The sequence below is a fragment of the Balaenoptera musculus genome, chromosome 7, assembly GCF_009873245.2.
Source record: "Balaenoptera musculus isolate JJ_BM4_2016_0621 chromosome 7, mBalMus1.pri.v3, whole genome shotgun sequence".
Classification (NCBI taxonomy): domain Eukaryota; kingdom Metazoa; phylum Chordata; class Mammalia; order Artiodactyla; family Balaenopteridae; genus Balaenoptera; species Balaenoptera musculus.
Genome location: NC_045791.1, coordinates 62717551 through 62731665, shown reverse-complemented (window position 1 = coordinate 62731665; position 14115 = coordinate 62717551). Strand labels below are relative to the sequence as shown.

General features: G+C 36.5%; 1 protein-coding gene across 3 annotated transcripts in view; it reads left to right on the top strand.

Annotated features, from left to right (window-relative positions):
• The window catches only part of PDE1A (phosphodiesterase 1A), a 358722-nt gene that overhangs the window by 260946 nt on the left and 83661 nt on the right, over positions 1-14115 (top strand). For all 3 annotated transcript variants that reach the window (XM_036859052.1, XM_036859050.1, XM_036859051.1), the window contains one exon: positions 9405-9587. In XM_036859052.1, coding sequence (XP_036714947.1) covers positions 9405-9587 — 183 coding nt within the window. The remainder of the gene's footprint in view (positions 1-9404; positions 9588-14115) is intronic.

Sequence of the window (14115 nt, the reverse complement as noted above, 5' to 3'; positions counted from 1 at the left end):
TCACTCACACCCATGTCCTTCAGATATACCCCAGTTCTTCTTAGTACCCCTTCTCTACTCCCCACCCCAAGAATTTGACACTTCTGTATAGCATGGTGACTATAGTTAATAATACTACAACGCATTTTTAAGAGTTGCTAAGAGTAGATCTTAAAAATTGAGAAATTGACTCTTCTATTTTTCAATTAAGTAACATACAGATCATTCTTATTCATAAAATGAGTATAAAAGATTCACTAATTAAGATACTTTTACTGAGATTCTTCTGCCAATCCCTTCCTGTATTGTTCACCAACACTATCTCTGACAGTGAAATAACGGGCAAATGGAAATAAGCAGTACTGCTAAGTCCACATTATAGAAAAGGATTAAACCTTACTTTCTTGGCAGAGCTCTTCCATTAATTGACACGTCATGAATGGATGAGAGCAGTTCTCAAAGTGTTCACAAGAATCTCCTGGAGGGCTTGTTAATTCAACAGGTCTGGAGTAGAGCCCTTGAAGTTCCAGTTCTATCAAGTTCCCAGTTGTTTCTGATTCTGCCGGTCCAGGGACCACACTTATAGAGGATGTCAAAATGAGGCTACAAAAGGAGAGATGTACGGAGAATGTTAGAAACCTAATGGTTAGAATTTTAAGGTCTTACCAAAGGAGTGTGGCCCAAATATTGCCCCAAGTTGTATATGAAATGACCTTGGGAGCTGAAATGCCTCCCCGAGTCAGGAAACTTCACCACGTACAGGGAGCAATAAGCAAGGGGCGCTGGAGGTTAGCAGTGTCTCAAGCAGCAACTCTTGGGCACAGAAGAGGGAGCCCTATCCTTTAGTCCATGACGCGGTCACCTCTCCCAGACCTGGGACACCATAGCCCTTAGGCTTCATCTCTGGGCTGCAGCCCCAACCTTTGTCTTCAGCCTGCAACTCAGTGATCCTTGGAACAACACTTACTGAGGTGGAGCCTGGAATACCCTCCTCTATGTCTCATTCCCTTGATTAGAAGAGGCAAACTATCATTCCTGAAAAGTAGGGCAGGGAGAAAATGGTAGATATTGTATTGATAGTATTGTCATAAAATATAAATGTACGATTTTAACAATTTTCAGTGTACAATTCAGTGGAATTAAGTACATTTACAGTGTTGTACAACCATCCCACTATCCATTTCCGCAAACTTTTCATTATCCCAAACAGAAACTCTGTACCCATTAAACAATAACTCCCAGTCCCCTGCCTCCCCTCAGCCCCTGGTAACCTCTATTCTACTTTCTGTCTCTATGAATTTTCCTATTCTACTCAGTAAAATTTTAAAGTAGGTAAAAAATATTTTTGGAGGTTCCTCCCACTGCCTCCTCACAACCCATAGAATGCGTAAGTTGTTCTTTGGCTGCCCCAAGTCCACTTTGACCAATTTCTTCCTGTAATGTCTGAAACACTTCCATCCCCAGACACGTTCCTTTTACTACACCTCAGAAATAGGAGATCTGCTTAGACTAATTCATATGGATGTGTAAATGGCTGGGAGTTTACTGAGGGCTTGCTTTGTGTCAGACACTGTTCTAAATGCTTTCTGTGCATTTACCCATTTCATCCTCCAACCCCACCACTAGGGATACTATTATTATCATCTCTATTTTATTAACAAAGAAACAGATTCAGACAGATGAAGTATTTTTTTCCAAGACCACACAACTAATAGGTGATGAAGCCAGGATTCCAAATCCTGAGGCAGTTCTCCTAACCACAGAGGATGCTTACTAATCAAAAAAAAAAAAAATCGATAATTAGTGGAATGTCAGGCTTTGAGCCTAAAGGAATATTTTCAAAGATATTTTCGAGCCAAAAGGACTTCCTGGTGGGAAGCCAAGAACCATCAGAGAGGCCTAGGGCAGTTTCTGCTTCACCCGTTCCCTCCACTTCCATCTCCGAACTGACTCCCAGAATCTTGATGCTAACTTTCTGAGATCCTAACCCCTTCACAGAGCCCTCCCCCAACATTTCTTGGACCTTCCTGCCTGTCTTGGGGGACGACCCTCCTCTGCTGGACTTCTGCTTCCTCGGCTGGATACAGAAGAGGTGCAGAGCTCTCTGTAGGCATTAGCTTGGAGAAAGCCACATCTAACTTTAACACTCTCCTTTGTCAACTTCATTTTGGCCAAATTTGCCTCTTGGAATTGAGCTAAGGTCAGCATAACTGACTTATCTACCCAAATGTTCAGTCTTCAGTCACTCAGATATAATACTCATCTTCTCATAGTTAAAAAGAAAAAGATTAATAAAACCAAAGGAAACATTGAACAAAAGCTATCAGGTAGACAGAAAAAGAAAACTGCCCCCCCCCAAAAAAACACAAAGAAACAAAAAACTGTTGAAATAAATCTGTGAGCCTGCCATTTTATGTCTCTTTTGAAACAAGGCAAATAATAAATAATAAATAAATAAACATGCATGGGTGGTGGCCTGGAAAAATTAATTCAAATGTATTTAGTACTCAGGAAGTAGGTTACAAGACAAGTTGATAGGGCTTTTCAAATGTATTACCTCTTTCCATCCTGACATTTAATTTATTGCACTTCAAAGTACTGTGAAATTCTACCATCCAGATATATTTCTCCCTGAGAAAATGATTCAACATACCAATCATAGAAAATAAATTTAAGCTTCCTCCAACCAAAACTCTGGTGGACCAAACTCCTTTAACATCAATTATTTTTAACCCTGAATTTCAAGGTAGAGATGGGATGGAGAATAATGATTACTGATATTTTTTATTGTTTGAATGTGAAGGTAGTCTGGGCACTTAGTAAGCAAAACACACATTTGAGGTGAGGGATAGCTCAGCAGTTAAAAACTCAGACCCTGAAATCAGAGAGACTTGAGTTCAAAAAATGGCGTGGCCACTTCTAGTTATATGATTTGAGCAAATCCCTTAGGGTATCTGTGCCTCAATTTATTCATCAGTAAAATAGGGGTACTGATAATAATTGTGTCTTCCACATAGTGAGGAAGGAATGAAGTAAAGCTTGGAAGATTAAATGAAGTAAACCTTGGCTCCTTGCCTGGTTCGTAGTAGGTAAGCATCCCATATCCTGGGCACTCTCTACCCAAAGGTCTCCTAAGTCTTAATGGGTCTCCTCCTTAGGTCTTTCCTCCTGAGGGGGCTCAGGACACTGTTGGTGTGTGCACCCCTCCACCCCTAAAGAGTGGCCAAGAAGCAGCTGCTTTCAAGGCTGGATGGGTTGATGGAGATTGTACTGGGGCCATGGCGTCCACCTACTCATATAGTGAGGGCCTGAGCAGGAGGCAGGCAGGTGCGGAGAGCCAGCCATAGCCCACTGGCCCAGCCCTGTCACACGAAGAGCTGAGAATTCTCATTTCCAACACAACTTGTCAGACTTTTATGAAACATTAAAAGGTAGAAGGATAGAACAAATATCATGTTTGTTCACTTGGTATATAACTTTTAAATATTTAATGTGGTATTTCGGAGAAATGTGCTCCTACCCTGAGCCCAGCAGATATTAGAGGCAGAGTTGAATGAGTTAGTTTCTTGTTGAAGTGTGTTCCTTTATAAGAATAATACATCAGGAAAAAGAAAATTTCAAACTTGAGAAGCCAGTTTCCGGCAATTATGCATCCGGCAGATGAATTTTAGTACTTAATAGGTGTAAATGTGGGCACCAATTGCCTGGAAATAACTGTATGGGTACACGAGTGTAACCATTTTCCAAGAGTCTACTGTGGACAGAAATATTCTCACTGATATCACTGTAAGAGTCAAAATCCCATGACCTCTCCTTCCGTGGCCGCCTTTCTTTATTCCCTTTTCCTACAAACTTTCTAGTTCAAAATATAAGCCCTTTGGGAGTTGTGTCATCTGATTTCAAGAGAAAATTTGGAGTATAAATAGCTCCCAAAGATCAGTACAGCACTGATTGGATGCAGGGTCAGTTTTCACAGCTTGCCAGCCCCCCCATCAACCCACAGCTTATGTTGAGGGACCCCTCACTTTCTGCTTTATTGACTCCATTGGGACTAAAAAAAAAGAGTTGCATCAAACACCAGTTGAAGCATTTTTCAGAGGTCCATAGTGTTAACATTTTACACACATACTCCTATCGTTCTTTTCTGTATAGTGCATTTTAAGAATTCCCAAGGAAAATGTACCAATGATTTTTTTTTTCATGTTGTAAGTTTCTTAAACACAAAGTCTTCATTTTTAAGAGCCTTCATGGAGTAAGCAATTCTGCTCACCCTGCCATCCAGCCCTAGGATGAAGAGCAGTTGAGCTGTTGGATGTTTTGTAAGCAAGATTCATTATAGTATTTGAGATCTCATTTTATCAAGCTACTTGCACAAATTTATGTCAAAAATGAAATGAAGACAGAAGGTAGTCATATGTTTTACACGTGACATAATCTTATATAAGTATTTAGATATCTTCACATTTTAGATAAATGTATAGAAAAATTGTTTCTGATAATTCTCTAACAAAAGCCCAGGATTACTATTTGATATTATACTATAGTTTTCATTCCTGCCCTATCTAGCATGGTCAAATGAAATCTGAAGAGCTCCTTGTGGTGCTCAGAAGAAGAAACAGTATACAGGGCAGGTGCCAGGGAAAGGGAAAATAAATAAGGGAGAGAGAGGAGAAATATGTGCCATTAGGTGTGTCGGTTTATTTTTTAAATTCATTTAAATTTAAGTTTTACCTACCTGCCTTTCAACTTTCTTCTATCCAAACTTGAAAAATTATCTTAAATAGTTTGATACAAATTATTTGTGTCTTTATTAGGAATTTCTTACCATACTCTACTTGATAGATGAGCCTAAAAGAGTTAGTTCTGATAACTGATACTTAACGGAGATACTGAGGTCCTTGGCTGAAGGCATGTAAACAGTGCATACAATTTTAAAAATGTTTCTTTCCTGGGCCATTAATTCAAAATGCTATTAGAAATGTTTAATATCTTTTCTTTTTTTACATTTTTTTATTGAAGTATAGTTGATACACAATGTTGTTTTAGTTTCAGATGTACAGCAAAGTGATTCAGTAATACATACATATATATCTTTTTTTTTCAGATTCTTTTCCCTTATAGGTTCTTTTATATAGCTGAGTAATATTCCACTGTATAAATATACCACATCTTTTTTATCCATTCATCTGCTGATGGACACTTGGGTTGTTTCCATGTCTTGGCTGTTGTAAACAGTGCTGTAATGAACATTGGGGTGTAGGTATCTTTTCAAATTACAGTTTTCTCCAGATATATGCCCAGGAGTGGGATTGCAGGATCATATGGTAGCTCTAGTTTTAGTTCTTTAAAAAACCTCCATACTGTTCTGAATAGTGGCTGCATCAATTTACATTCCCACCAACAGTGTAGGAGGGTTCCTTTTTCTCCACATCCTCTCCAGCATTTATTATTTGCAGACTTTTTGATGGTGGCCATTCTGACCGGTGTGAGCTGTTACCTCACTGTAGTTTTGATTTGCATTTCTCTAATAATTAGTAATGTTGAGCATCTTTTCATGTGCCTTTTGGCCATCCGTGTGCCTTTTGGCCATCCGTATGCCTTCTTTGGGGAAATGTCTATTTAGATCTTCTGCCCAGTTTTTGATTGTTTTGTTTTGTTTTGTTTTGCTTTTTATTGAGCTGTATGTGCTGTTTGTATATCTTGGAGATTAATCCCTTGTCAGTTACATCATTTGCAAATATTTTCTCCCATTCTGTAGGTTGTCTTTTTGTTTTGTTTATGGTTTCCTTTGCCGTGCAAAACTTTTAAGTTTAATTAGGTCCCATTTGTTTGTGTGTGTGTGTGTGTTCTTATTTCCATACTCTAGGAGATGGAGACAAAAAGATATTGCTGCAATTTATGTCAAGAAGTGTTCTGCCTGTGTTTTCCTCTAGGGGTTTAATAGTATCCAGTCTTACATTTAAGTCTTTAATCCAGAAAAATGTCTAATATCTTTTCCATGTCAAATATACATTTCCCTATAATTTGCCTCAAAAATTGTAAAGAGATTGTTCAAGGGCAAATTAACCTAAAGGCAATGAAGAGATGATTGACAATAGTGAACTACTCCCAGGATGGTGCTGCTCTTATCAATCAGATAATATGGGACTCTAAAAGACTAAAATTTCTTATACCATCTCCATTCTCACTCCACTCCTCAAAGATAGTCACTTGTAATAGTTTAGTGTAAATATTTCTAGTTGTTGATCCCCCCAATCTGTGCCATGCACTGTTGTACATGCTGGTGATATAACAGTGCACAAGAACAGACCGACTCTCTGATCTCGAGGTCTTTACAGTCTAGTGGATAAATCATAAAATGAATGAACAAACTAATAAACATATGGCATGACATCAGCAGTGGTAAGTGCTAAGAAGTCTATAGAAGGATAAAGAGAATAAAAGTGTTTACTATTTGAGTAGGGGGGTCAAGGAAGCCCTTTCTACCTAAATGCAGTGAGGAAATGATCCACACATCTTGAAAAAGAGATTCTAAGCAGAGGGAATGGCAAGTGCAAAGACCCTGAGCAGAAGCAAGCTTGGCAGGTTTGAGTATACCAAGGAGGCCAGCATTGCTGAAGCAAAATGAATAAGGTGGAAATTGTTAAAAGATAAAGGTAGAGACATAGCTTGTGGTGAGCTACATAGGGCTGTATGAATTAGGCATTGACATGGTCTGACTTATACTTTAAAGGAGGCTGACACTGGCTGGAAATTCTGACAGCAGTAAATGTTGCAGTCTTGAGTCTGAAAGTAGTCTGGAGGCAGGATTCCTTCTTCTTTGGGGGACTTCTGCCTTACCACTTAAGGCGTTTAATTGATTGGATCAGGCCCACTCACATTATGGAAGGTAGTCTGCTCTACTCAGTCTATTGATTTAAATGTTAATCACATCTAAAATATACCTTCACAGCAACATCTAGACTGGTGTTTGACCAGACAGCTGAGCATCATAACCTAGCCATGTGAACATATAAAATTAACCATCACAGAGGTATTTTTTGCTTCTTCAAGATTTCCTTTTTTAGTTATACAATAGAATATTTCATGCTTTTCTCTTTATGTACTCTCTTCCTTTATTTCTATATTCACTCATTAATCTATATCACTCTTTTTTCCCTGAAACTATATCTTATTTCATTCTCAATAAATGACATCATGCATCATGACTAAGGGATTGCCAGACTCCTGGGTACCACATCCCTATATGAACTCTCATTTCCATATGCTGATTTTGTCATATTTGATGATCTGTCATGGATAATTTATGATTTTAGGACATATAGCCCTAAAGTCATCCACATCAGATTTGCAAAGGAGCAATTGGCAACCACTACTATGTGTCTGTCATTCTACTTAGAGTAGCTAATAAAACAAGACAGCAGTAGAATTCCTGGAGCATGGTGACATCACAGGATTACACCACAATGATTCCATCTGTCCTGCTCTGTGGTTTTATTTGATCACTGCATAAGGAATAATAGAAACGGCATATTCAATAATAATAGAAATGGCATAAGTCCTGAAATTTTCAAAGCATGTAGTGCAGTGATTTGCTGTAATTGGCTAAGGAATCTAATTTTAAATGGTCAAAAGGAGAAAAAAAATATCTTGCTTTGAATTACGATGTGTTAAGTATAAACGAAAATCATCCAAACGTAAGAGCCGAATGAGAATTAAATATGATTTAGGGTAAGTATTAATCAATATTTTTTAATATCTTTATTGGAGTATAATTGCTTTGCAATGTTGTGTTAGTTTCTGCTGTACAACAAACAAAGTGAATCAGCTGTATGTATTCATATATCCCCATATCCCCTCCCTCCTGGGTCTCCCTCCCACCCTCCCTATCCCACCCCTCTAGTTGGACATAAATCACCGAGCTGATCTCCCTGTGCTATGCAACAGCTTCCCACTAGCTATCTATTTTACATTTGGTAGTGTATATATGTCCATGCTACGCTCTCACTTCGTCCCAGCTTCAATATTAACTTCCAACTATGTCTTTTTTATCTTCATATGTATACATATAATTTTATAACTCTAGCACTTAAGTTGTGTATATTTTTTCATAAGGCATTTCATAAATGCATTCACACTTATTTAATACTATGAAAAATAAATATTGGCAAATGACTGACATCTATATGCTTATAAACAGTAGCATATAGAGGAAATCATATTATCTTTTGAGTCTCTTTTTGGTAGTTTTTGCTCTCTGGAGATGATGTGTGACTTGTTCTGAAGGCTGTAGCGCTTGCTGTCATCTCTGGCTACCTTCCTTCCATCGGCTCATAATCCTTAGGCCTCACTCTGTGCAAAGAAACTTACCAGCGCGAATGGAACCCAAAGGTCAAAGCTAAAGTGCGCCCAAAATAGCTCTGAGTTATTAAATTGGTGTGCCAACAAGGAAAAAACCTAGTCAAGCAACGGGCAGAGCTGGCCTGTATTCTTCCTGAAGGCAAAGCTCAATTGCTCTGTAAAGTCCCTTTTGTATTTTGTGGGGAGCCTTTCACACTATCTTGCCAGTTCAGACATGTAGGAAGTTCTGGATCACTGGCGCTGCCCAGGCTTAATGCAGCTATTGTTACTGGTCAGTTCTGTCCACATCATCTACCCGGAGCTTATACTGGAGAGTGGCAGGGCAGTGCTTTCAGCTCCTGGTCACTTCCTCCTCACACAGCTGATTTCCTCAGCCAGCAGTTCTAAGCCCATCAGATCTCCACCCTCAAGACAGCATTTGCTTTAACTTTTCCACCTGACACTGGCTAAATCACTTAAAATTTGCTTTCAAAATAATCCACTTGTTTTCATCTTTGTTTTTCAAGTTATTATTTTCCTAAAATTTAGGGATACCCATCAAATAAAAAAACACATGTGAATGACTTCTGTAAACTCCAAGGCCTTATTCAAATAGCATGTACTTTCTGTACTCAATATACACAAGCTTATTAAATATAAGACAAATTTTATAGCTTCGACTCCCCTTTTTCTTTCCACTCCAATTGCTTCCTTTAATAGACCTCTGTTTATGAACTCTCTTCCCTCTCTTATCTTAGTTTCATTCATTATTGGAATAATATATTATTATATATTAATATATTATAAATATATTAATACAATCGATATCTCCAGACTGATATCATTGTACTTAAATGTTTGGGAATGCTCAAATGTTCAAGTCCATTAGTCTTTGCCCTCAGAAGATGACCAATTTGAGAAATTCAGAGATTTCAAAACATTAACCCAATCATTTTTTAAGACAGTTCATATTAAAAGATGATCAGAGAGTGACTTGCTACACTTTAAATCCTATTGCCATGCTTGTTTTGTTATTAGTTTTTCTTCACTTTTTCCTAAAGTTTAACCACTATAAATTTTTGTAGAAGACTGCTGGATACTGATGATGAGCTCAGTGACATTCAGTCGGATTCGGTCCCATTGGAAGTCCGGGACTGGTTGGCTTCCACCTTTACACGGAAAATGGGGATGATGAAAAAGAAATCTGAGGAAAAACCAAGATTTCGAAGCATTGTGCATGCTGTTCAAGCTGGAATTTTTGTGGAAAGGTAAGTGAAGTTGTTGGTATCTCAAGACAAAATTTAAAAGGCAGCAAATATACTTACTATGTCAAAGTTATGAGAGTCCTGTATTTTATTTATTGAGGAAAACTGTAATCATAAGTATAATTGGAATGAACAGATTTAGGACTTTAGGATGAATTTACCTATAACAAAAATATCTTGTCCTGGATTTATTATTTTCATTTATTTTTAAATTGACATAAAGACTAAAAGCAAAGACTTTTGAATGACCATTCTCCTCAAATGAACTTTTGTGAATAACTGTTTATAATACATTTATAAACACATTTATATGCTTTACACCTAATAATACATTTATATGCTTTACATCTAATTTTACCCAAATACAATGTAACTCCCAATAAAATAAGTTCTGTACTACATACCAAAATCAAGCAGGCCTTTTCTTGGCACTAAAAAGAAAAGACCATTCTCTTACCATTGTGGAAGAAAGCTCTCTCATGTCCACTTTACTTGAAGAGCTTTTCAACCTTTCTGTCACTGAAGCATTTCTGTCACTTGCTGGCCCCTAGAAACACCAGAGTTTCTAAAGTGAAATACATGTTAATATGACCCAACTTTACATTCTTTAGCCTTTAAGAACACAGCTTATTTTTCTGTCTGGAAACAAGATGTTTCAGAACTAAAACTACAAAAAGACTTGAAATAACATCTTATATCTGACAATGTTGAAAACTAGTTCTTAGAAACCCCTTGGATTAAAAAACAATTACATTACATTAAATTATACATAAAAAGGTTATTTTAACATTTTTGAGACAAATAAAATCGAGGAACAGAGAAATTTTTTATCAATGCATCTAAAATTAAATTTAAGGGAGACCACATCATTTTTTATCTTCAGACATCGCTAGTCATTACCTCTAATGAACTTTATAAACTTTCATTTTCTTCTGCTAACAGAACAATGAGAAGCACTCTTGGGTTTCTAAAAATCTAAATGACAATGCATTGCAGGAAGTATTCGATGTGATTTAAAGATGTATTATAACCATAAGACATGAAGCATCTAGGATCTTGGTTTATGACTATATTACCCAAAATAACAACCACTCAGTGATTATTCAAATTATTTTGACTATTTCTTGACTATATCTAGTTGGCTTTGATAAAAGAACCCTCATAATAAGCATTATGAGCATAATAATCATGATGAGTTAGGTGAGATGACAACCCCCCCACCCCTAGTGCATAAACTGCTCCCAACTCTGCCAGGTGGGACCAGAAATCTGAAACAGAGAGGTAGAGAGGGCTGGAGAGAAATAATTTTTGTAATTATGTTCCTATTTTTTAAAACAACTTAGGCAAGTGTATGACATTATTGATTTTCCTTAATATCAATTCGAAAACATCTAAATCATAGTTCAGAAAGTCAGTGAGAGAATCAGAGAAAAAAGAGAGCATGTTTGCTTTAATGAAGGAATGTATATTTTGTCTTTTTTGTTTAAGAAAATATTGCAGAACTTGGCAAACTGAAAAGAAGTGTAAATTATAAAAGTAAACCAACTAAATTTCCATTCCCATTAAATAGAAAAATCAAGACAAATTCTGTGAAATATATTGACACGTTAAACTTTCATTTTTTTTATATGCTACGCAGAAATATCAAAACGTACCTAAGGTAACTAAATTAGCAAGCAGTCTTGAAGAAATCAATGTGCTAAAAACACATGGAAATGAAATTTTTAAATTACTTTTGAATCCCCATTAGTAAGTGCGTAAACAGAGTGAGGTATGTTTATGTTGAATTTTCAAAAACAATCATCTTCAATCTTGAAACTTAGAAAGTCTTTATGAGTCCTCTCAAGCAGCCCCTCCCAAGAATCAATACCTCAGCAAGTCCAGGCAATTTGCCTACCCCAGTGTATCCTGAGCCTACTCACTTTCTCAACTCCACTCCTGCAACCCCAAACTAAGCCTTTGTCACCTGCCATCAGAAATATGACAATAGCTTTCAACTAGGCTCCCCTCTTCCTCACTTGCCCTCTCCAAACAAGTCACTCTATAGTGATTTTTAAAATATAACTTAGTTCCTGTCATTCTTAAGCTTAAAACCATCTGATTGTTTTTACCATTTCACTTGATACACCATTACACTTGGTATTAAAGGCAACTTCTGTATCATGGCTTTGCATGACTAGGCCCCCTTACCTTCTAGACTCATCTCATGCTACTTCACCCTTACCTGAATATCTACACTAGTGTGATCTCAACTCCATGAATATCCCTAAACTCTTGCTTCCCTTGGGACCAGTAATCCTGCTGTTCCCTCTATCAGAAATGATTTTCCCCACCCTTCACTCTGGCTGGCCCTTTCTATCTTTCCAGAGGCCTTTCCTGGTTACTCTGTATACTGTTCATCACTTTCTCTCTCCCAACCAGTGGTTTCCCTCATAGCATTTAGTGCTGTTTTTAATCATATATTATTTCTTATTTATTGTCCCTCTTTGCCACTGAATAAACCCCATGAAAGCAGCACTTGTATTTATCTTGTTCTTCACTGAATAGTCTCTTGCTTAGCACTGTGTCTGGCATAAGATAGTGGGGTTTTTTTTTTTTAAGTTTTTGAATTATATTTTGTAACTGTAGTAAAAACCTTCCAAAAATAATCTACCGTATTTCCAGCTGGACTTTAACCACCTGTAGGAGAACAGGAAATCCATTATTCTTTTTCAGCAACTTGTAATGTAGTGACTATTTACTCAAGTGTGAGGCCACTGTATTAAGGTTTCTCCCACATTCATTTGATTCCAGAATGAGTAGTCCTAATTTTCCATCCTAATTTTCTATTTCTAAGTTTTCATCCTAATATGCTATTCCCAATTATAGGGTTAGAAAATGATAATGGGGAAGTTTCTCCTTCTCCTTGGATGAGTAACCTTCTTCCTTGTCTTTCTTTACATTGCATATAATGAGAATATACAGGGATATTCATTTCTCAACCTGATCCAAGTCTAAGAAACATCAAAGTTCTCACTGAGTCCAAAGAGCCTTGAAGGACGTCAGAATTGGAGCCAATGGTATTGATGAGAACAGTAACACTGATAATAACAGCTTTCTTGTATCAAGTACTTATAATATTATGCTAGGCCTTTATATCATTTACTCTTCATAAAAAGCATGTAATTATCCTCATTTTACAGATGACTGACATTAAATAGCTTTCCAGAGGTCACACTAGTGATTGGCTAACCTGCGATCCAAAGCATGTGTGTTCTTTGCTCCATCATACTGCCTTTTGTGCCATGAAGTCACACTGATTTAGTTACTTAATTTTTAAGGTTCCTTATTCCTGACCTTTTTATTTCCTTGCCCATCATCCTTCCATTTCCCCCATACTTCCATTTTTTAGTAATGATTCAAAAAATAGATAGAAAAGACTACTTGTTTCCTTAAAAAAAAAAAAGGAACTAAATATCATTACTGACAGCAATTATTTTCTGGGCCTTTTGTAGTGTGATTAAATAGTTTCCTTGCCCTGCATTATTAGAATAATTATACCTATCTCAGTGGAGTAATTAACACAGGTATTTTGCTTATAAGAAATCTTCCAATTGAGATAGAGGATAAGGATAAATTTTTATGATAACTGATTGCCACACCTAAAAATTATTTAAGGTCATTTAAGATAAACATAAAATGGGGACATGGAAATAAAGTAACAAGGTCTCTGTAATAAAATGGGAAGATACTTTATCAAGGAAGTCTAGTCTCTATGTAAGTAAATACAATATTTTAATTCTGAGCTTCCAAGAAGTGAAGATTAAAAAGGAAAACATGAAGAATTACTTGGCTTTTCTTATCTTGAAAAAAATGATAGCTTTTACATAGAAACTGAGTAATATCTTAAGGATTTTTAATATAAGGTACATTGAATCAAAAGGTTAGTATCTCCCATAGTGGTTTTATAAAAGATGCAGAATATTTTCTTATGTTCTAATATTTCTTATATTGACCCCCAATATAAATTAAAGATATAATCATTAAATTATGGTTTTGTCCAAGCATCTTGGGAAGAGAGTTTACTGCAGTATAGTCTAGGAAGGCAGCTTGCTTGTGGACTAACAATATAAAAATTAAGGGACATGATTAATAATCAGTTAAATGCTTTCTTCACAGGACTTTGTGGAGGAGCCATGTTTCTTTCAGTCCTGATTAGAAACCTATTGTTATTTCTACCCATTAGGGTATCATGTTGATTCTATTTTTGCATGAATCAATGGAGGAGTTTCTTATATTTGGTTTAAGTCATCTTGGTTGTCCATTGGAAGCTGGAAAACTCCAACAAATTACTGATTAATAAAAAATATTTTTGTTATTGATGCTATTATAAAAATAGAAACACCCTGTTCTTTCTGGATAATCTTTATTAAACAATATTAAATGACAATTTGAACAAACTTAAGCAATTTTTGTCAATATGTTCTCCTCCAATATTTTTAACTTAAAAAAAAAGGCTCTGTAAATTCTGATGATGGTGCATATTCCCTCC